The sequence below is a fragment of the Bison bison genome, unplaced genomic scaffold (assembly GCF_000754665.1).
Source record: "Bison bison bison isolate TAMUID 2011002044 unplaced genomic scaffold, Bison_UMD1.0 scf7180017864038, whole genome shotgun sequence".
Classification (NCBI taxonomy): Eukaryota; Metazoa; Chordata; class Mammalia; order Artiodactyla; family Bovidae; genus Bison; species Bison bison.
Window position 1 is genome coordinate 342,772 of NW_011494610.1, and position 22,915 is coordinate 365,686.

The 22,915-nt window shown below is 45.8% G+C and overlaps 2 protein-coding genes across 2 annotated transcripts in view; one reads left to right on the forward strand and one right to left on the reverse strand.

The window, feature by feature from the left end:
* Positions 1-5,170, reverse strand: part of ACOT8 (acyl-CoA thioesterase 8) — a 15,373-nt gene extending 10,203 nt beyond the window's left edge. Inside the window, exons 1-2 of the mRNA XM_010835032.1 lie at positions 4,935-5,170; positions 3,331-3,467 (exon numbers count right to left, since the gene is read on the reverse strand). Of these exons, the coding sequence (XP_010833334.1) occupies positions 3,331-3,467; positions 4,935-5,053 (256 nt within the window). The 5' untranslated portion in view covers positions 5,054-5,170. The remainder of the gene's footprint in view (positions 1-3,330; positions 3,468-4,934) is intronic.
* A 104-nt stretch (positions 5,171-5,274) lies between these two features.
* The window catches only part of ZSWIM3 (zinc finger, SWIM-type containing 3), an 18,515-nt gene continuing 874 nt past the window's right edge, over positions 5,275-22,915 (forward strand). The window contains exons 1-2 of the mRNA XM_010835035.1: positions 5,275-5,720; positions 21,424-22,876. Coding sequence (XP_010833337.1) covers positions 5,566-5,720; positions 21,424-22,876 — 1,608 coding nt within the window. The 5' untranslated portion in view covers positions 5,275-5,565. The remainder of the gene's footprint in view (positions 5,721-21,423; positions 22,877-22,915) is intronic.

The window sequence follows — 22,915 nt, forward strand, 5'->3', positions numbered from 1 at the left end:
TGTACAGTGTAATTGGGAGGGTCCTAGTAAACAAGGAACCTGTGGTTTTTCATTGGCTGATTCCTTGCCAGAAAGGAGTCTTTCTTTTTCCTCTTGGGCTCCATTGTCACAGGGCACGAGGGCGCCCTCTTCTGGCCTCCCAACACTCCTGAATGGAGGTTTCCGTTTAATTTTTTACAGTTAAACTAAGGTATCCTCTCATGTTGGTTTCACATTAACTACACCAAGTGGGTCTTATCCCAATTGTATAGATGGGGAAATTGATGCCATAAATAACATTTTTGGAGAATACAGCCAAGCCCATTTGTTTATGTATTTTGACTATTGTTTTGCCCATAAAATCGAAAATATTTATGATCTGCCTTTATAGAATGTTTTTTGACTCCTGCTGTAGAATCTCCAAGCTCTAAACTTATACCAGGGCTTCCCTGGTGGCTCAGCTGGTAAAGGAACCCACCTGCAATGTGGAAGACCTGGGTTCCATCCCTGGGTTGGGAAGATCTCCTGGAGAAAGGAAAGGCTACCCACTCCAGTATCCTGGCCTGGAGAATTCCATGGCCTGTACCAAGCCAGATGACAACTATCTAGAGAAATACATTTTTTAAAAAATAAACAAACAAAAACCCAAACTCACATTCTCTCCTAGGCATCAAGAAAAAGAATTGGTATGATAAATGGCCAAGAACCAGACCCCAACCTCACAGTATCTTTTAATTAAAAATATCACTGGAGGACTTCCCTGTAGTCCAGTGATTAAGATCTGTCCTTCCAATGCAGAGAACAAGGGTTTGATCCCTGGTCAGGGAATTAAGCTCTAAGATCATTGGAGCACCATCACTGTTTATAAATCTTGATGTACCTGGTAGAGGGGGCTTCCCTGGTGGCTTAGCAGTAAAGAATTCACCTGCGGAGACTCAGGTTCAATCCCTGAGTCGGGAAGAAACCTTGCAGCAGGAAATGGCAACCTACTCCAGTATGCTTGCCTAGGAAATCTCATGGTCAGAGGAGCCTGGCTGGCTAAAGTCCATGGGGTCACAAAGAGTTGGACACAACTTAGCAAGTAAACAACACCCTGGTAGTGGGTCACATCAGAAACTAATAAGAGCTTCCCTTTCTGCCTTGCTGCCAGGAAGCTTGGAGCTAACTTTTGTATAAAACTGCGATGATATGCCTTAGCCTAGTATTCTAACACAATCATTCCCCCCAAATCCCAGTCTCCTGGCCCTTTAATTTATTACTTTTAAAACTTTTGCCCCAAATGTTTTATTTTTTCCCCACACTTTATTTTCTTGCAGATTATATTCCATTACAGGTTATTAAAAGATATTGAATTCTCTATGCCTCACAGTAAATCTTTGTTGCAGATCTATTTTATGTATTAATAGTTTGTATCTGTTAACCCCATACTCCTAATCTGCCTCACCTTTTATTTTATTTTTTAAATTAAAGAATTTATTTTTGGCCACATCACACGGCTTGCAGGATCTTAGTTTCCTGAACAGGGATCGAACCTAGGCCCTCCACAGTGAAACCATGGAGTCCTAACCACTGGGCTATTAGGGAATTCTGACTTTTAACAGCCAGTTATTTTAAGCTGTCTTCTTTCAAGAAGCAGAAAGGGGATACAAATAACTGGTGATTATTAGGATATAGTGGTGTTGGCACCATTCATTTCATGCTGCTCCTGAATGGAGAATTTCCAAGAAAGTGGATGCCTCCCACAGAATCTGAGATGGGCTCTCCCATGGTTTTGGAATTATTTCCCAAGAGTGAAAGAGAAAAGCACAGAAGGAGAACAAAGCACAGAGCTTGGAGTCACCCAACCTCAGGTTCAAAACCTGGCCTTGCCTCTCTGAGCATTATGGAAGCTCCTTACATAATCTCTTTGGGTCCAAGGTTCCTTACACGTAGAATAAACACCCCTCGGGTTTACTGAAGAGGATCAAACAAGACAGTGTAAATAGCTGTGCACTATAACATGCAAACTGTAATCACTCCAATAAATTCATCGTCAAAAAATAAAGGTAAGTACTGTTTATGGAGAACTCACAACCTGCCAGGCCCTGCACTAGATACTTCACCTACAAAGACTCAGAATTCTTTTCAGAAACTGGATAATGAAACCGGTTCAAAGGGATCAGATAATGCTCCTACTTCCACAAAACAAAACAAAACTGTCTCACTGGGCGAGAAGGATTACAGTATCAAAAGGCCAGGATTTTTGGAGTTTACATGCAAACTGAGGGAACCAAGGGCACAAGGGTACGTCTGCCTCCAACTGGCATAAAGGTTAAGAACAGGGCTCACCTTAAAATAAGCATTCAAATACTTTATAGCAATGACTATCAGGAAAGGACAGGAAATAAAGGGATGGGGAGTGACCAACAGAGTATAGTATGAAAAGGTATATTTACTATTAAACTATTCTATATTTGTATATATGCTGGGAAAGACTGAAGGCAAAAGAAGTGGGCGACAGAGGATGAGATGGTTAGATAGCATCACTGACTCAATGGACATGAATTTGAGCAAACTCTGGGAGATAGTGAAGGACAGGGAAGCCTGGCAGGCTGCAGTCCTTATGGACACGACTTATCGAGTGAACAACAACGATTCTATATTTGTAAAATGAAGGGGGGAAACCCACTGTCTTTTTTAATACCGATCACATTTTATAAAGTTGCATAAATTCTTCTCAGCTGATGGGACCACGCAGAAGGCAGAAACTCTTAAAACTGGGAGCATCTGCTTAGGAGTGAGATTTTTATGTTTCTCAAAAGAGCATGAGTTTTAAAAGATTATGCTCTTTCTTTGATTTGATCCCAGAGTTGTAAGCAGCTAGAACAATCTCGCTTGGCCCAGGCCCTCCTGCATTTTTCAGGTGGGAAGAAGGAGAGGGTGAGGAAGAGTGGTTATGTCACTCAAGGGCACCTGGCAAATCAGTGACAAAGCTCCATCTAGACCAGAGGTCTCTTGATTCCCAGGCTGGTCTCTTTTCCAAACTCCCAGCAGAGATTCCAGTACTTCTCTGAGGAACCAGCACCAGGACTGGCATGAGAAGGTGTGTAAAGGATAAAGAGCAAAAGACCCACTGGGAACAGTTAAGCACCAACAAGTACCTAGTATCTCAACAGGTACTGGGCCTAAGGTTCTTCCTGGCCCCTGCCCTTCTTCCTCTAGGCTCCCCTGAGGTTGATCAACTAACCTCACAATCCCTCTCCCTTCTCCTTCTCTCCTGCTTTCTCCTCAGTCACCAACCCCATCCCTCAAGGCCAGAATTCTTCTGCTGAGCCACCTGTGCTGGGGTGGGGTAGGGAGGAGTTGGTTTACCTGTCCGTACGAAGTAGCAGTGCAGGGAATGCACATGGACATCTTCACTCACAGACTTAGCTGCAGCCACCAGGGCCTGGCCCACGATCTGACCCCCAAACAGCCGCTCAGTTGAGGGTACCCAGTAATGCGTCCCTCTGTGGGGAGAGGGGGACAAGAGGAAAGATTTGGGGGCTGAGCCAAATCCTACGACCTTCCGTGAGCCTCCAGTGTAGGATTTCTTAACCTGATTGGGGTATGTGATCCTTTGAGAATCCGGTGAAAGCCTTTCCCTAGACAAATATCCTAACATCACTCTATCTACAACTCCAAGGCCTTATCTGTGGACTTCAGTAAAGGGATCAGAGAGGGAAACTGACTTGAGAAAGGTCACACAGTTCACAAACTACCATCCTGAGCAATATCTGGGTCTTTTGATCCCAAGTCCAATATGTCTTCCATTGCCCATACGAGGCTAAGACATAAGCTTGTCTCAACGCCTTGAGTAGACCAAGATGAACCCCACAAGCTGCAGGTGGACTGCATTAGCTCTGCCACTTACACCCCTCAACTTTGATAGACCAGTTCTTAAAAGTACTAAATTTAGAACTTGGAGACCCTCAGACTTCAAGTCTAACCCATTCAGTGCACAGATGAGGAAACGCAGCCCCCAGAGGTCAAAAGTCTCCCCCAGTGAAAGATTAAAGATTACGATTAAGTCTCAAGCTTCCCACTGCCCAGCCCAGCATTTTTCATATAAGGCACTGCAAAATTCCTGGCAGTTATTTGTAGTTGGTTAAACGGGGGAAATTAAGTTAGTGCCTAAAACAGCTTCCAATAACCCAGGAGGAGCCTTGGTAGCTGGAACTGTTACACCCCGTTACAGTCAAGAAATTTAAGTGACATCAGGAAGGAAACTGGCTCAGGCCTCAGAATGAATAAGGAGCTACTAGACGCCACCTCGGAGACGGCGATGGCACCCCACTCCAGTACTCTTGCCTGGAAAATCCCATGGACAGAGGAGCCTAGTAGGCTGCAGTCCATGGGGTCTCGAAGAGTCGGACACGATTGAGCGACTTCACTGTCACGCATTGGAGAAGGAAATGGCAATCCACTCCAGTGTTCTTGCCTGGAGAATCCCAGGGACGGGGGAGCCTGGTGGGCTGCCGTCTATGGGGTGGCACAGAGACGGACATGACTGAAGCGATTTAGCAGCAGACCCCACCTAGTGGTGGTGGGGATGGAGTATGTAAAAGGAAAAGATAGTGACTGTGCAAGGAGCTGGGGATAAGTTTGTTCCCTCGGACAAATCACCGCCCTTTCTGGGCTGGCTCTCCCAGGGACCTGACCCTTCCTGGGGAGGCTGCTGAGAAGGATACCTCGGATCACCACTTTATCTGCCCAGATTGCCAGGACCTCCCGGGGATGAGGCTGCACAGATCCCCGCGCCGAGGAAGCCGGGGCAGCTTCTTCAGACACAAGTTCCCTCCCAATTACGACAGAGGCATCGCGCACAGAGCCCATCCTCGTTCGGAGGGGTACGAGCAGAGGCAGTGGGGTTGCAGCAATCAAGATCAGAAGACTCTGACCCGATGCGGGGTTGCGGACCAGATGCGGCCGGCTACCTGAAGAGATCCTCGTCCAGCGGCTCGAGGTTGAGCACGCTGGTGACCAGGACGCTGCGGAGGTCCCCGGGTGGATCGCCGCCGCCCTGTTCGTCTTCCGGGTCCTGAGGGGGCGACATGTAGTTCACCAGCTGCCGGCACGGGCGCTGCGCTGGAGGGGCACACGCGGACACCTGCAACAGAACGCGCAGCCTCGAGAGGACGCTTAAATAACCGGAAGTCTCCCTCAGGCCATAAGAAAGAAGGACAGCCTGTATCCTCTTTGTGATTGGTCGGTGCTCCTGTCAGTCTTCGGATGGGCGAGCCCATCTGCTCTCTTGCAATTGAGGAAAATGAGTGCCAGTCCGGCGAACCCATGCGTGATTGGATATGACTGTGAGGGGGCGGAGCCTCGAGACTGGATAATACGGGCTCAGTGTCATTTTTTTTCCCCACTTGTCAGAGAGCAAACCCACCTAACCCACGATAACCCTCTCAGGCCGAGGGCTTCTCCTGAGCTCCGTAACAAGGCACCCAATAGAGGCCCGCTCTTAAGGCATCCTGGGGACCAACAGCCTGTAGACCCTCCTAGGTGACCTCTGATCCCCGGTGTTGATCTTAGTCAGCCCCTGGGTGGGCCGAGGGGGCGGCCATGGAGCTTGGGAGCTGCTTCAAGACCTACGAGGACTTCAAGGAGTGCTTCAGCGCCTACAAAAAGGAGAGGAAGTGTTCCTTCATTCTCAGGGACTGCATCTCCGTCCGGTACCACAACCTCAACCATGGCACCTCTATCCGCGAGGACATCCTGTAAGGGCGTGGCGGGGGCGGGGCAGGAGGTTGGGGAGGAGGCCGGACGGTCCCAAAAAGAAGGGCGGCGTGGAGGAGGGGGTGCACCTGGGCGCCCCCCGACCCCGCCCCGTCTCTGAGCAATTCCACATTGAGCACCTGCTTGGTGCCTGGGAAAAGCGCAAAACCTCCACAGGCATCGCCTTTTGACCACCCACGTCACCTCCACTCATTCACGCCTTCATTCCCAGCTTTTCTGAAATTCATGACGACTGCAGTTTATCTCATTTTTTGAGCACCTGCCATATCCCAGACACAAAGTATGGCCTTCACAATGGATAAAAACGCCTTGGCGAGAATTTTGTTCATGTCTTCTCTTTACAAAGCAGTAACACTGGTCAGTTATTGGTTGGTTAGATTGGTCATTCATTCTTTCATTCTTTTCTTAGTTCTGTAAATGGTTCTCGAGCTCCAGAGATTAACAAACCGGTTTTCAAACACTTCCCATGTCCCAGGCAGAGTTCTCTATTCTAGGCACGCTTTCACCCACAGGGGTGTATTGAAAATCACAGGTAAATGTGATTTTTCCCATTTGGCAGATGAGAAAAGAGGCTTGGAGGCTAAGCTAAGGGTTGAAAACTCAATTGCCTTCAAGACTCAGGTGAAACGGCCCCATGTAAGAAAACTGAACTTTTAATTTAACTATCTGAAAAGGAATGATGAAATAATCAACTCCAGGTCTTTGTGCTAGGGAGAATAGACAAGTAAACTGGGCAAAATGGAGAGCAGGCCAATTAAGTCCAGCCGATGGCCTCCATGTGGGGGTGAAGATCCAGTGTTCCCAGATATGGGCAAATGGAGTTAGCAGTCCAGGCTTTATGTGAATGTGTCCACTTTTTAAAAATTGGAAATCAATTCACATGTGAACATGCACTCTATGGGCCAACTCTGAGAGTCAAAGTGTATCTGAGTTTGAGACCTCTAGGTTGAGACATTTGGCCAAAGCTCACTCTTTGGCCAGGCAGGCGGTGTTTATTTCCCTGTTCTGGAGTCCAGTGCTGTGCTGGGTACAGATAAATATGAATAAGTAATTAAACTTGTGCTCAAAGAGCTTGAGATGGCATAGTACATGGGCTAGTATGTGACAAATGCTTTGTTAGATATGTGCAGAGGAAGAAGGGACAAGTGTCTGGGAAGACAGGAAGGGCTTCACACTGGAAGTAATGGTTTCTGCTGGGCTGTGAATGAAAACAGAAGGCTAGAGCAGAAGTTCAGTGGTTAATATCAAGTATCACAGAGGGGTTTGACCAGAAGGAGCTGTGGAGTGAAGACACAAATATATGAAAGAATGTGGCTTGTTTGAGAAACAGTGTAGCAGTCCATACCTGTCAGGAGGTCCTGTCAGTTGCAGTTCACCCATCAAGAAAAGCTTCCCTTGTGGCTTTACTGTAAAGAATCCACCTGCAACATGGAAGACCTGGGTTCAATCCCTGGGTGGGGAAGATCCCCTGGAGAAGGGAAAGGCCACCCACTCCAGTATTCTGGCCTAGAGAATTCCATGGACTGTATAGTCCATGGGGTCGCAAAGAGTTGGACACAACTGAGAGACTTCCATCAATAAAAGGTCTTCAAGCTTCCCTGGTGGCTCAGATGGTAAAGAATCTGCCTGCAATGCAGGAGAGTGGGGTTTGATCCCTGAATCAGGAAGATGCCCTGGAGAAGGGCATGGCTACCCAATCCAGTCTGTGAAGTGTTTGGACTTTGATCTATGCCATCTTTCTAAGCAATGAAAGAATGCAAAAAAAAAAAAAAAGCCCTGCTTCAAACTGCTTAACAGTATAGGCCAGATAAAGTGCAATAGCCTCCCTGTTGCCCTCTTGATTAAGTCCAGGACTATTATTAACCTGGCTCCCCAGACTATCTAACCCTTTTGACCTCCCCATCTTGCATTGTGTGCTCCATACTCACCGACTCTTACTCCATGATCAGCCCGTGTCCCAAGCCCATAGCTTCCTAGTCCTTGCACTTAACCACTTCTACTTGTTAGGATAACCTTGTCCATCACTTATCTTAGCTCTCTCTTCCTCAAACAGTTGTTTTGTATACTAACCTTTCTGTACTGTATATCCTGAACTACGATTTACCAACATTTTTCTTTAAATTGTTCTAATATTCAAAGAAATTCTAGAACCAATCTAAGTAATATTATATAAGAAGGAACAGTATGGTGGCCAAAAAGTAGTATATCTTTTTTAAACATCCTTGTTTCTCTGCAGTCATTTTGGACCACTTGTGGAAAACTCTGTCTTAGCTAATTGTTACTTTTCCTTCAGGTACTAGCATAATTTCCAAAAAGCCTTTCTTATGTTAGGTTCAGTGCTCCTACTCTGTGTTCTGACAGCGCTTGTTATAGCTCTTTGCACATCCTTTTGGGATATAGTTTACAGAGGTTTCCCTGGTTTGCTGAGCTCTTTGAGGGAGGGACTCTGGTTTACTATTTTTTGCATTCTCACTGATTGACACCATGCTGCTTGCTTAGAATCAAGTCCAAACCCCTCACAAATGCACCTCGACACCCTTCGGGGGGATCACCTCCAGGGTCTAGCATAAGGCTTGTCCCACAGCAGGGCTTAAGTAACCGTTGAATGAATGAGTCATCGAATATTAAATGTATAACTCAGTGAAACTGGTGCTACAGGGACTCAGAGAAAAGTCACAGTGGGCTGGGGAAGTAAGAGAGACAAGGAGGCTTGAGCTGGGCCCTCAGAGACAGGGAGGTGTCAGGAGGTGTGCTTTCTATCTGCTGCTGTAACAAATTACCCACAAACTCAGTGATGAAAGCAACACAAATTTAGTAGCTTATCCTTCTATAGGTTAGAAGTCAGGCACAGATCTGACTGGGCTAAAACCAAGGCATCAGCAGAGTTGTATTTCTTTCTGGAGCCCCTGTACATGCATGCTAAGTCACTTCAGTCGTGTCTGACTCTTCGAGACTCTATGGACTGTAGCCCTCCAGGCTCCTCTGTCCATGGGATTCTCCAGGCAAGAATACTGGAGTGGGTTGTCATGTCCTCCTGGGGATCTTCCTTACCCAGGAATCTAACCCAAGTCTTCTGAGGCTCCTGCTTTGCAGGTGGCTTCTTTACCTCTGAGCCACTGGGGAAGCCCCTGGAGTCCCTGTAAGAGAGTCCATTTTCAAGCCTTCCAGCTTCTAGAAGCTGTTCACATTCCTTGACTCATGGTCCCCTTCCTCCATCTTCAAACCAGCAGTGGCTGGTGTAGTCCTCGAATCATATCACTCTGACCCTGCTTTGTTCCATCTCCTTCTCTGGCGCCCCTTCTGCCTCCCTCTTCCATTTTTTAGGATCCTGTGGTTGTATTAGGCCCGCCCAGATAATCTAGGATAATTTCCCTTTTAAAAAATCAGGTAATTAGTAACCTTGATTCCATCTACAATCTTAATTCCACTTTGCCGTCTAACCCAGCATATTGACAAAGTTTAGAGATGAGGCAGTTGGCATCTTCAGGGGCCCATCTGCCTATCACAGGGGGTTAACATGCTGCCGGGAGAAGTGGTGTGTGAGCCAGTGCATATGCTATACCTGGAAGGCAGTGAGGAGACACACTTGACTAGAAGGGAGATTTATGCTGGAGCAGTACCAAAAAGAATGGCAGGGACTTAGCTAACAGAGGTGCAGATTAGTTTCATTTATTTTTGCAGGTTGAACAGTTTTTTAAATGAATTTGTTTTTGAGTGGTCAATATAGTCATCTAATTTTTTAAAAATTTCAAATTACATCAAAGTTTGCAAAAGGCAGTGTCCCTTCCAGTATATTATCTAGAGACAACCACTCTTATCTTCCTGACATACTCTGAGCTTGAAAAAATATATCTTGTGTGTACATATGCACCTTTAAAAAACACACACAGGTGACTGACTCTTTTTTTTTTTTTTGGCGGCAATGTACCACATGCAGAATCTTAGTTCCTTAACCAAGGACCGAACTTGGGGCCCCCTGCATTGGAGTCTTAACCGCTGGACCCTTGGGGAAGTCCCTTGCATACTACTTTTACATATCATTCTGTACCTTGTTTTTCTCACTTATCAATGTATTTTGGAGATTACTCCACATCACTCCATTGTATGAGCCATTTAATTCTTTGATTCTGGCGACTGTCAACTGAAAACTTACTCCATGCTAGTGTCTAGAAAGAGTGTTGAAAAACATAAGTTGAGTCCCTGCCTTCATAGTGCTTGCCCTCCAGGCAGGGAGACAAATATTAAACTCTAATTGCAGAAATAACAATTTCCTTAAAAGAGTGGTAAGAGGGAATTCCCTGGCTGTCCAGTGGTTAGGACTCTAATTCCACTGCCAAGGGCCCAGGTTCCCTCTCTGGTCAGCCCCAAAGCCAATCAGTCAATCAATAAATAAAATAGTAGTAAGAGTCTAGGAAAGACTGGTAGTAAGAGCCAAAGGAGGAGAAGGAAATGGCAACCCACTCCAGTGTTCTTGCCTGGAGAATCCCAGGGACGGGGGAGCCCGGTGGGCTACCATCTATGGGGTCGTCTTTTTTTAAAAAAAAAAAAAAAAAGAGCCAAAGGAAAAGTCTAGGGTGCCATGTGGGGAATGGCAAGGGACTCTAATCTTGTACGTAGTGTGGGTGTTGGCTGACACTTGATGCCGGTGCAGGCTCTTGGGGAGGAAAAAACGGCCATCCCTGATATTTTGTGGAAGTAAGTTTACAAAGCACATTCACCTCCTTACCTGACTTGGCCCTCTGAATCCCCTTGTCAGAAGTAGGTTTCACTCCCATTAAATGAGTTAATACATGTAAAGTGTTTATTACAAGGCCCACTACACAGAAAATATTCCATAAATATTATTGCCTTTATAATAATGTTATTGTGCAGATGGGGGAAATGGCCAGGAGAAGTTGAATGTTCAGTTCAGTTCAGTTCAGTTCAGTCGCTCAGTCGTGTCCGACTCTTTGGGACCCCATGAATCACAGCACGCCAGGTCTCCCTGTCCATCACCATCTCCCAGAGTTCACTCAAACTCACTTCCATGAATCAGTGATGCCATCCAGCCATCTCATCCTCTGTTGTCCCCTTCTCCTGCCCCCAATCCCTCCCAGCATCAGAGTCTTTTCCAATGAGTCAACTCTTTGCATGAGGTGGCCAAAGTACTAGAGTTTCAGCTTTAGCATCATTCCTTCCAAAAAACACCCAGGGCTGATCTCCTTCAGAATGGACTGGTTGCATCTCCTTGCAGTCCAAGGGACTCTCAAGAGTCTTCTCCAACACCACAGTTCAAAAGCATCAATTCTTCCGCACTCAGCCTTCTTCACAGTCCAACTCTCACATCCATACATGACCACTGGAAAAACCATAGCCTTGACTAGACGGACCTTTGTTGGTAAAGTAATGTCTCTGCTTTTCAATATGCTGTCTAGGTTGGTCATAACTTTCCTCCCAAGGAGTAAGCATCTTTTAATTTCATGGCTGCAGTCACCATCTGCAGTGATTTTGGAGCCCAAAAAAATAAAGTCAGCCACTGCTTCCACTGTTTCCCCATCTATTTGCCATGAAGTGATGGGACCAGATGCTATGATCTTCGTTTTCTGAATGTTGACCTTTAAGCCAACTTTTTCACTCCTCTTTCACTTTCATCAAGAGGCTTTTTAGTTCCTCTTCACTTTCTGCCATAAGAGTGGTGTCATCTGCATATCTAAGGTTGTTGGTATTTCTCCCGGAATCTTGTTTCCAGCTTGTGCTTCTTCCAGCCCAGCGTTTCTCATGATGTACTCTGCATATAAGTTAAATAAGCAAGGTTAAGAGGACTAAAAGTTCTACCTCTCTGCTTTACATTAAGGCTCCTAGTTTCATTATGTAACTCTTTGAAGGCGGTTACCCCCTATCTCCTCTGTTCTTGGGCAAAAGGGAGGAGAGAAGGTAGATAGAGTCAAGGCAGGCAAGGAGCAGAGGCCTGGGTAGTCAAGACTTAGAAGAGGAAAATAAGATTCAGTAACAAAAACCACCCCCAGCCCCAAAACCACCTGGTGGGAGCCAGGGAAGTCTGAATTTGGGGTACAGTTGCAGTCAAGGAAAATAAGAATATGCAGAAAGGAGCAAGCAAGTCAGAGCAGGGAGTGGGGTAAGATTTCTTTCTTTTTTCTTTTCTGGCCGCACCATGCAGCATGTGGGATCTTAGTTCCCCAACCAGGAGTTGAACCTGCGCCCCCTGCATTGGAAGTGCAGAGTCTTAACTACTGGATTGCCAGAGAAGTCAGAAGGTTTTCAGAAGTTGTAAGAAAGCATCAAGGTGTTAGAACTGAAGATCAGACCCATCCTGTTTATTGCCACAGCTCGAAGCTCCCTCCTCAACCACTGGGTTATAACAGCATCCCGGTATTGATTCAGTCAACAAACTTCTAGTGAGAGGTAAAAAGGTTTACCCCTGCAGGCTTGAGCTAGGATAAAAAGATTGAGTGAACTGTGGTCTCTACCCTTGTGGATAATCATATGCCAGAGCTAGTTTGGGAGGAAGTGAATTCTGAGCAGCTCAGGCCTTCAGCAGAGAGGGAGTGACTGCTTGTTGGGGTGTTGTAAAGGGTGTTCTTGGAGCTTGTGTTGGATACTGGCTCTGTGCCAGAGTGCACTGAGTTGGGCTTTTTGAGTGATGTATGGACGTGTGGGATGAGCACTTCTCTTGTGGGACTGGAGGGCAGGAAGGGGAAATGCTTTCAGGGAGTAATTTAGCAGAGCAGTGTTTCCTGCAACCAGATAGACAGGTCAGGCGAGATGATTTTAAATGTTTATGTTAATATCTAAACATAAAGGTCCTTATTAAATAAAGTGAGCTGATTTAAAGAAAACCATTTGAAAATACTGATACAAAGGTTATAGGAATGGCTGTGGCAGATGGAAAGGGGGTCGGTGATTCCTTGAAGTTCAGGAAAAGCTGGCATATCTGTTAAAAGTGAGAGCTCTGAAGTCAGAAAGACAGGCTTTAACTCTGACCCGGGGCAAGACTTTTAATTTCCATGACACAGTTTCATCCTCTGCAAAATGAGGAGGATGTGGTGAAGATTACATAAAATACACGTAGTGGTTTAAAAATGAAGTCGCTCAGTCGTTTTCGACCCCATGGACTGTAGCCTACCAGGCTCCTCCGTCCATGGGATTTTCCAGGCAAGAGTACTGGAGTGGGTTGCCATTGCCTTTTCCAGAGTATCTTCCCGACCCAGGGATTAAACTCAGGTCTCCCGCATTGTAAGCAAGACGCTCTTGCTAGTGGTTTAAGCACAGTAATATTTGCTAAAGTCATAATTGTAGTACATGACAGAAAATGGTAGGTATTTTTAAAAGAGTCAGAGAATTGTGTTGTGGGAGTTATTTCTAAATGACCCAAAATCCCAATCAACTGGGAGATTCTGTGATTTTTACACCCAGTTTCCCTTCCCATATTTTTATGTATGGCTGTTACGTGTGTTTTTATTTGTGTTATGTCTTTGGAGAATTGATAGTCTTCAAACATTCCGTGAAGTGTTCTGTTGTCTCTCTCCATTGCTGTTCAGTCTAATAGCTACCTTTTTTGAACACTGGAACACGTTCCCAAAAAAGTGTTCAAAAAAGGTAGCTATTAGATTGAAGACTATCGACCTCAACATGAATCAGTCATAGGTATACATATACATATATGCCCTCCCTTTTGAACCTCCCTCCTCTGCTGAGGGTTTTAGTTTTATTTAATCCCCATCACACCCTTTGAACTAAGCCTTTGTTATCTGAGTTTTCATTTTCCACATATCCCTGGTGACTCAGACAGTAAAGTGTCTGCCTACAATGCGGGAGACCTGGGTTCGATCCCTGGGTCGGGAAGATCCCCTGGAGAAAGAAATGGCAACCCACTCCAGTACTATTGCCTGGAAAATCCCATGGGCAGAGGAGCCTGGTAGGCTATAGTCCATGGGATTGCAAAGAGTCAGACATAAATGAGCGACTTCACTTTCTTTCTTTTCTAGTCACAAGGCTGTGTGGGAAAACAAAAATCATGCTAACAAACTAGCCACTTTTAAAATTAGTTACTACTTAGTCATTCCTTCTTGCTTGTCTCCACCAATTCCATCAACATCTTTGGTAGTCAGTTTCTGGCTAATGAATAGATGAGGTAAACCTCAGGATAATAACAGTGCAAATAAAATTGATTGCAAACTGAAATAGCAAGAGCTATTCCAGAGCTATGGTACTTGGTGAAGTCCCTATCATGAAGTCTCTATCATGAAGAGTCATGATAGAGAAATCCTTACATTCCCCACAGCCTTATGCCAGCTGACAGACGGAGAAGGAAAATCAAGGACAGTGACTGAAATACAGACTTGAAAAGCAAAGGATTTGCAGAGCAAAAAATTAAGTTAGGCCCTTGGGAAACATGATAAAGCACAGGAATATTTTGGTAAAACTGACCTTTATATATTGCAAAGGTGAGCTAGGAAATAAAGTATAAGAGTGTTTGGGGTAAATACATCAGGGAAAAAAATTGATTCTTCAAGTGGTTCTTTGATTATTTAAGAATTGGCAGACAGCCACCATTATAGCCTGTTGTTCAGTTGCTAAGTTCTGTCCAGCTCTTTGCAACCCCATGGACTACAGCACATCAGGCTTCTCTCTCCTTCACTATCTCCCAGAGTTTGCTCAAATTCATGTCCATTGAGTTGGTGATGCTATCAAACCATCTCATCTTCTGCCACCCTCTTCTTTTGCCCTCAATCTTTCCCAGCATCAGGGCCTTTTCCAATAAGTCAGCTCTTCGCATCAGGTGGCCAAAGTATTAGAGCTTCAACTTCAGCATCAGTCCTTCCAATGAATATTCAGGGTTGGTTTCCTTTAAGATTGACTGGTTTGATTTCTTTGGCAGTCCAAGGGACTCTCAAGAGTCTTCTCTAGTGCCACAATTTTAAAGCATCAGTTCTTCAGTGTTCAGTCTTCTTTATAGTCCAACTCTCACATCTCTACATGACTTAAATTTCATTACATATAATATTTTCATAATTTTCATCACATTTTTTAAAGATCTGCTCAAATCTTTTTTTCTACTATTTTCTATAAAACAGGGATTCTGAAAATGTATTTTGGGCTGCAATTAATTGAAAATCCTGACTCAAAATGCCTTATTTCTTAGCCCAGAGAAGGTGATTGTTTCAGCGGCTCAGGCTTTTCCTTTCTTTCCACTCTCCGTCTTCAATTCTCAGCTTTGTTCTTAGAGTGTCTCGCCACATGGCACATATGTAGGGGTCACATTCAGAAGAAAAAGCCTGCCTTGGTTTCTTACAGACTTCCTATCATGTTTCTTTGCAGAATTGGGCCGGTATCCATGGTCATTCTTAACAAGATTACTTTAATTGGCTTAGACCAGCCCTGAAGCACTTAGCTGTGTGGGGAGGAATGACAACCTGAATGAAACTGGCCAGAAGGAAGGAAGGAGGGAGGGGGATGGGGGATGTTGGATTAATTACCAACCAATCATGCCTTTTTTTTTTTTTAATTGAAGAATAGTTGAGGGAACTCCCTGGTGGTACAGTGGCTAAGATGGTTAGGACATGGGGTTTCATTACCATGGGTTCAGGTTTGATCCCTAGTCAGAGAACTAAGATCCCATGAGCCTCAAGACGTGGCCAAAAAAAAAAAGAAAGAAAAGAATAGTCACTGTACTACGTAAGTGTACAATATAGTGATTCACAATTTTCAAAGATTTTATCCCATTCTTTTTATAAAATATTGTCTACATTCCCCATGTTGAACAGCATATCCTTATACACAGTATAGTGATTCACAATTTTCAAAGATTTTATCCCATTCTTTTTATAAAATATTGTCTATATTCCCCATGTTGAACAGCGTATCCTTATGGCTTATTTTATACCTAAATGGTTTGTACCTCTTAGTCCCCTACCCCATCCTGCCCCTCCCCCCTTGCCTCTTCCCACTGTTAACCATTAGCTTGTTCCCTGTATCTGTGAGTCCGCTTCTTTTTTGTTATATTCTCTGCTGCTGCTACACCGCTTCAGTCGTGTCCGACTCTGTGCGACCCCAGAGACGGCAGCCCACCAGGCTCCCCCGTCCCTGGGATTCTCCAGTCAAGAACACTAGAATGGGTTGCCATTTCCTTCTCCAATGCATGAAAGTGAAAAGTGAAAGTGAAGTCGCTCAGTTGTGTCCAACTCTTAGCGACCCCATGGACTGCAGCCTACCAGGCTCCTCCGTCCATGGGGTTTTCCAGGCAAGAGTACTGGAGTGGGGTGCCATTGCCTTCTCCAGTTATATTCTCTAGTTTGTTATATTTTTTAGATCCCACATATAGGTGATATCAGATTGTAAATTATCTTTCTCTGCCACAGCCTTTTAAACAAATTCACTTTTGTGCATGCTAAATCACTTCAGTCGTGTCCGACTCTGTGCAACCCTGTGGAGTGTATAGCCCACCAAGCTCTTCTGTCCATAACATTCTCCGGGCAAGAATACTGGAGTGGGTGGCCATGCCCTTCTCCAGGGGATCTTCCCAACCCAGGGAACAAACTTGAGTCTCTGACATCTCCTGCATTGGCAGGCAGGTTCTTTACCACTAGCGCCACTGGGAAGCCTGAATTCACTTTTAGTTGTAGTGATTATTCTTGGATCAGGTACTGATTATTCAGAGACCAGTGCTCTGGTTATTTCTGTATTTATAGATTTGGAGGCTGAGAGGAAATGAAGTGACTTGTTCACTTTCACACAGCTAAGTGGTAAAGCTGGAAATTCAACTCAGATCTTCTGAGTCTTGTTCCTAACTCAGATTATGTTGTCTAAAATGGGTTGACTTCACCTGTAAAAATTCTGTTCTTTGCTCGAGGTACAGTTTACATGCAGCAAGGACACAAATCTCATGTGAAATTAATCAAAAGCTTTAGATCTGCTCCAATCCCCATAGTCAGGGGGAATTAGTCTTTATTCAGTTATAAGTGTGTTGCTCGTACCTCTGTTTAACCTTTCACTTACTTCTGACTTTACCGATCATCTGTGTACTCATCTCCGTGCTCAACAGACTTTGACAGTAGAGCCTAATTTGTCTCCATCACCTTCTGAGCAACTAGTGTTTGGTACATAATAGACTTAGTACACGTTTGAAATTAAACAAAGGACTTGTCCAAAGTCACAGTTCATAGTAGTGCTGGGCCAGAAGCCAAGCCACCTGACAGAACTCTCCTGGCGATGGTCCTAATGTGCTGCTCACACTGTAAGATGAATTTCTGTCATGCAGTCGCTCATTCAGTGTGTGTGTTCTGAGCACCTACTCTGTGCCAGGTACAGTACCGGGCACTGGGAGTACACTGGGGGCACAGTCCAGTTAGAGGAAAATAAACACCTACAGAGCAGATTTGGCTGACTTCCTTCCTTCACGTCCTGGCTGAGCATGCTGGGATAGAAGCACTAAGGGGGATTCAGAAGTATAAAACCCTATCCCTGTCTTGAAGAGAGTCTATGCCTTCACTTGGGAGATAGAAATAAATATAGATTAAAATTACTACAGTGCTCCAAGAATTCTTCCGAAAGACTTGTGTATTTCACTGTGTGTAAGTTACAGCTCAATACCAAAGATTAAGGGAAGCAGGAAAAAATGACACAGGCTTTAACCTAGTGCCCCTGAAGTTTGAAGTGCTTGATGCCAACAAGCACAGTATGTTTAGAGATCTTTAAGGACATTATTGAACCTGAATAAAGTATTGAGGGTCAAGTTGAGGAAGATAAAAATGAGAATTCAGAAGGAGAAATATTTTGGAAGAAGACAGGCAACATAATGGTTAACTACATAGACTGTAGCCAAGCAGACTTAGTTCAAATCCCAGATTCTCCAGTTTTAGCCAGAGGATTAAATCCCAGATTCTCATGCTCAAGAACCTCTTTAAGCCTGTTGCCCCATCTGTAAAATGTAGATGGTAGAACCCTTTTATTAGAATGAAATGATGCATGTAAGGGGTTTACATGGAACTTGGCATATAGTAATCCTTATACATGCAATAGTGGGAGAAATGAATTTAAAAGACATAACATAATGGATATAAACCTGGAGAAGGAGGAATTAAAAAGAATGCTGATGTCTCCACAGGGAGGTGCAGTCGTTAATGAACCAGAAAAGGGGGAAAGAGTTTTATGCTTGGCACTCACCAGTGTCTTTTTTTTTCTTTTTTTGACTAGGCTAACAAGCATGGATTATGAGCACATAAAGTCAATACAATGTGATGAACTAAGATCTATGCCAAGATGTTGAGCCAGCGGAAGGGTAGGGCCCATCCTGAGGGCTTGGGGGAGGCCTCCTAGGAAAGAAGGTAGTTGCATGTAATCCTGAAGGATGAGTAAGCTCTGAGATGAAGACAGGTGGGTAGGGCATTCCAGACAGAGAGACAACACGAGCAAAGGCGAAGAGGTGAGACACAGTGTAGGGGACCCTGGAAGCAGTTGGTCTTTCTCAGTTCAGTTCAGTTCAGTCGCACAGTCGTGTCCGACTCTTTGCAACCCCGTGAATCACAGCACGCCAGGCCTCCCTGTCCATCGCCAACTCCCAGAGGTCACTTAGACTCATGTCCATCGAGTCAGTGATGCCATCCAGCCATCTCATCCTCTGTCGTCCCCTTCTCCTGCCCCCAATCCCTCCCAGCATCAGAGTCTTTTCCAATGAGTCAACTCTTTGCATGAGGTGGCCAAAGTACTAGAGTTTCAGCCTTAGCATCATTCCTTCCAAAGAAATCCCAGGGCTGATCTTCAGAATGGACTGGTTGGATCTCCTTGCAGTCCAAGGGACTCTCAAGAGTCTTCTCCAACACCACAGTTCAGAAGCATCAATTCTTCAGTGCTCAGCTTTCTTCACAGTCCAACTCTCGTAAGTGTCTTTTAATTTCATGGCTGCAGTCACCATCTGCAGTGATTTTGGAGCCCAGAAAAATAAAGTCTGACACTGTTTCCACTGTTTCCCCATCTATTTCCCATGAAGTGATGGGACCAGATGCCATGATCTTCGTTTTCTGAATGTTGAGTTTTAAGCCAACTTTTTCAGTCTCCACTTTCCCCTTCATCAAGAGGCTTTGTAGTTCCTTTTCACTTTCTGCCATAAGGGTGGTGTCATCTGCGTATCTGAGGTTATTGATATTTCTCCAGGAAATCTTGATTCCAGCTTGTGCTTCTTCCAGCCCAGCATTTCTCATGATGTACTCTACATATAAGTTAAATAAGCAGGGTGACAATATACAGCCTTGATGTACTCCTTTTCCTATTTGGAACCAGTCTGTTCTTCCATGTCCAGTTCTAACTGTTGCTTCCTGACCTGCATATAGGTTTCTCAAGAGGCAGGTCAGGTGGTCTGGTATTCCCATCTCTTTCAGAATTTTCCACAGTTTATTGTGATCTACACAGTCAAAGGCTTTGGCATAGTCAATAAAGCAGAAATAGATGTTTTTCTGGAACTCTCGATTTTTTGATGATCCAGCGGATGTTGGCAATTTGATCTCTGGTTCCTCTTCCTTTTCTAAAACCAGCTTGAACATCTGGAAGTTCACGGTTCACGTATTGCTGAAGACTGACTTGGATAATTTTGAGCATTACTTTACTAGCGTGTGAGATGAATGCAATTGTGCGGTAGTTTGAGCATTCTTTGGCATTGCCTTTCTTTGGGATTGGAATGAAAACCGACCTTTTCCAGTCCTGTGGCCACTGCTGAGTTTTCCAAATTTGCTGGCATATTGAGTGCAGCACTTTCACAGCATCATCTTTCAGGATTTGGAATAGCTCAACTGGAATTCCATCACCTCCACTAGCTTTGTTCGTAGTGATGCTTTCTAAGGCCCACTTGACTTCACATTCCAGGGTGTCTGGCTCTAGGTCAGTGATCACACCATCGTGATTATCTGGGTTGTGAAGATCTTTTTTGTACAGTTCTTCTGTGTATTCTTTCCACCTCTTCTTAATATCTTCTGGTCTTTCTAGGGTACAATAAAACAAGATGGTGGGGGCAGTGGAAAACAGGCAGGAGATCAGGCGGAGGCTGTCCCGCGGTCACAGCCTGCTGGCCTTGCCGTACCACCGGGCCGCTCCCTGAGCCAGGGATGATGTGGCCGCCTGGCTGCTGTGCACACAACAGGTGCAGGCATTTTCAGCCTCCGGCCCCTCCGCCCTGTAATTTCAAGCCTGACATCCTATTTCTCTAAGCTTGCCCCACAGGGTGAGCAAACAGGACCAGCTGGATTAGAGTGTTTGGAACGGGTTGCTGAGATGCCAGCGTTGTGTCATGTCATGCCAGAGGCTGAGATTTTTTTTCCCCTTCATTAATCTTTGGGTTGGGACCTCTCTGAGGAGTCAGGGGTGTGACCTGTCCCACCCACCTGCGGTCCCTGAGTCATTCAGCCAGCCCATCTTTGACAAGCATCTGCTGAAAGAATAGCATTTGTGCTAGGTGCTTAGAATACGCTGAGGATTGATTTACTCTTGACACTTGAAAACAGCCCCATCCAATTGGAAAAGTACTGCATAAACGCCCAAGAATAGGTCACAAGGCTTAGGAGCTGTAATAACAGTAGATGACTCCTATTTAGAATAAATAAAAGGCTGAACCAGGCTCTGGGCTAAATATTATGTCTGTGGCTTATTTAAATCTCATAACAACCCTATTTAGTTTTATTTTATGATGTTAAGGAAACTGCATACAGAGAGTTGAAGTAACTTGCCCAGAGTCAAACAGCTGCTGAGTGGTAGAAGTGAAGTGAAGTCGCTCAGTCGTGTCCGACTCTTAGCGACCCCACGGACTGCAGCCCACCAGGCTCCTCCGTCCATGGGATTTTCCAGGCAGGAGTACTGGAGTAGGGTGCCATCGCCTTCTGGATTCAAATCCAGGAGTCAGCCTCCAGCCTCCCCACTGTGTAACCACTACTGCTACCCAGGAAATCTGCTAAGCCTTTTGTTTCAAATAAATGCTATGAATCTTAAGTAAGGAGCAATTACTGTGGCTTGAGGGCATCCATAAAGGTTTCCTGGAGAAGGTAGGACCTAATTTGGGCCTCAAAGATAGAAAGGAGGGAGAGAACAGATATTCAGTTTAATTACCAGTCTCCTTTGAGTAGGCACATTCAGCCTAGAACGGCAAAGCTAGCAGAATCCCGGGGATCATCTAGCCTCAGGGTTCTCACTCTCTCAGGATGTAGACATTTTTCTTTAAGTCAAAGATGAACCCAGATCTTTCCTCTTAGAGAGGAAGCCCAGATCTACCCTAACCCCTGAGACCTCTTTTATTTTTGCTGCCTGGAGGAGGAAACAGAGAAGGCAATGGCTCCCTGAGGGCAGGAATGAAAGACACTTTAGACAGCAGGTAACTAGTTCTGCTGTTGCTATTCATCTATTTCCCCGTATATCTTTGCCTCAGATTGACAACTACAGATGGGAAAATGAGAGTAAGTAAAAGGAGTTGGAGCTTAGAACTTCTGTAGATGCAAATGAAGGGTGTTTTAATTGGATGGGGTCTTGAAGAAAGACCTGACTACTTTGGGACTGGAGCGTGAACGTGAATCTTTCTTTCCCATATCCTATACCACACTGTGGTCTCCAGGAAATGTATCAGGCACTGTGAGTCCCTACAGGGCCTAGACTTGTAAGAGAAAACTGGGTGGTCAGCACCTGTTTCACTGTTGCTTCTGCCTTCCCTAGATATGTGCAGGTGAAATTTGTCTGTATTCGGACCCAGTCAAACAGGAAGAGAGCAGCAGAAGCAGACATGTGCCCAGCATACTTGCTCCTGCGGTACAATGAGAAACTGGATAGACTGTTCATCAGTGAACTCAACACACAGCATATACACATTGACCCCAAAACCACTGGTCCTAGAGGAGACGCCACCGGCAAATCTCAGAAGAAACTCCCGTCTGCACAGCCCGCGGTCAACAAAGACCTTGGCACAGCTGCAAAGTCCCCAGTTGAACCATTGTTTTGCTTAGACGAGGTCCAGATACCCGCCAAGCCAGAGCAGGAGGACGTCGCTCCTTCTGACCTGGCCAAGATAGCCAAAGTGATGAAGAACTTTCTTAAGGTAGATGTGGGTTCCATGGCCTCCTTCAGTGTGGGCAGCAGCCAAGACCTGGACCGGCTCAGTTTCCAGAGCAGCAAGATGAGCAATCTGTTTGTCCGCTTCCCAGAGAATCTCTTGCTGCACCGGGTGGAGAACGCTCAGGGCCACATCCTCTACGCTTTCCTGGTGGAGAGCAAGGAGCGAGAAGGGCGGGTGGTACACTTCGCGGTGCTCAAGGCCGAGACAGCCACCTCCGTGGCCAAGATGCTAAGCATCTTTACAGAGTTCAACTCAGATTGGCCCAAGGTCAAGGTGGTCTTCGTGGACCCGTCCTTCCCTCACCGAGCCATCCTGCAGGAGGTCTTCCCTGGTGCCCGCACCCTCCTCTCTGTCTATCACACGACCCGACTCTTGGAGAAGAAGCTGCATCGCAGTTCTGCAGATCCGTCCTTTAAACGGCTCATGAAGGAAGCCCTGCGGGAGGCCGTGTTTGTCACCTCCGAGACCAGCCTGCAAAATCTCTGCCAGATGTCCCGGGCCCTGCTTGACGAGCAGCTCTTCAGCTTCCTGCAGGCCCACTGGTTCTCCTGTGAACTGCTGTGGTACATGCACGTCAGGAAGGGCCTGCACGCCTGTAGCACCTACATGGACAGCCTGGACGTTGTCACCAGCAAGGTGTCGAGCCTCTTCCGGGAGCAGCAGTCCCTGCTGGACTGCATCCTCCACTTTGTGGATTACATAGACTTCTTTAACACCAAAGGCGTGAAGAACTTTCCCACGGCTCCCCCCAAGTTAAAGAGAGCCCGGTCAGCAAACACGGCCCCCAAGTCCAAGAAGCCTTCTGGCATCTGCGGAGGGAGCCTCAGCAGGCCCCCCGTGCAGGAGGCCAAGCCAGAGCAAGTGCGGGGGCCGCCACGGCAGCCTCCCCAGGGGCAGCCCTTGCAGGGCGGCATGCTGGCCTCCTTACGCCAGAGCGGCTCCAACCTGGCCTACAAGCTGTGCCACAATGAGTGGGTAGTGGTGCAGAGCTCCACGCACCTGGTGGACGTGGCTGGCTGCGCTGTGGACGTGCAGCTGCTTGAGGACTCCCACCAGGTGAGCAAAGACGGCTGCCGCCGCAGCCGCCACCTTTCG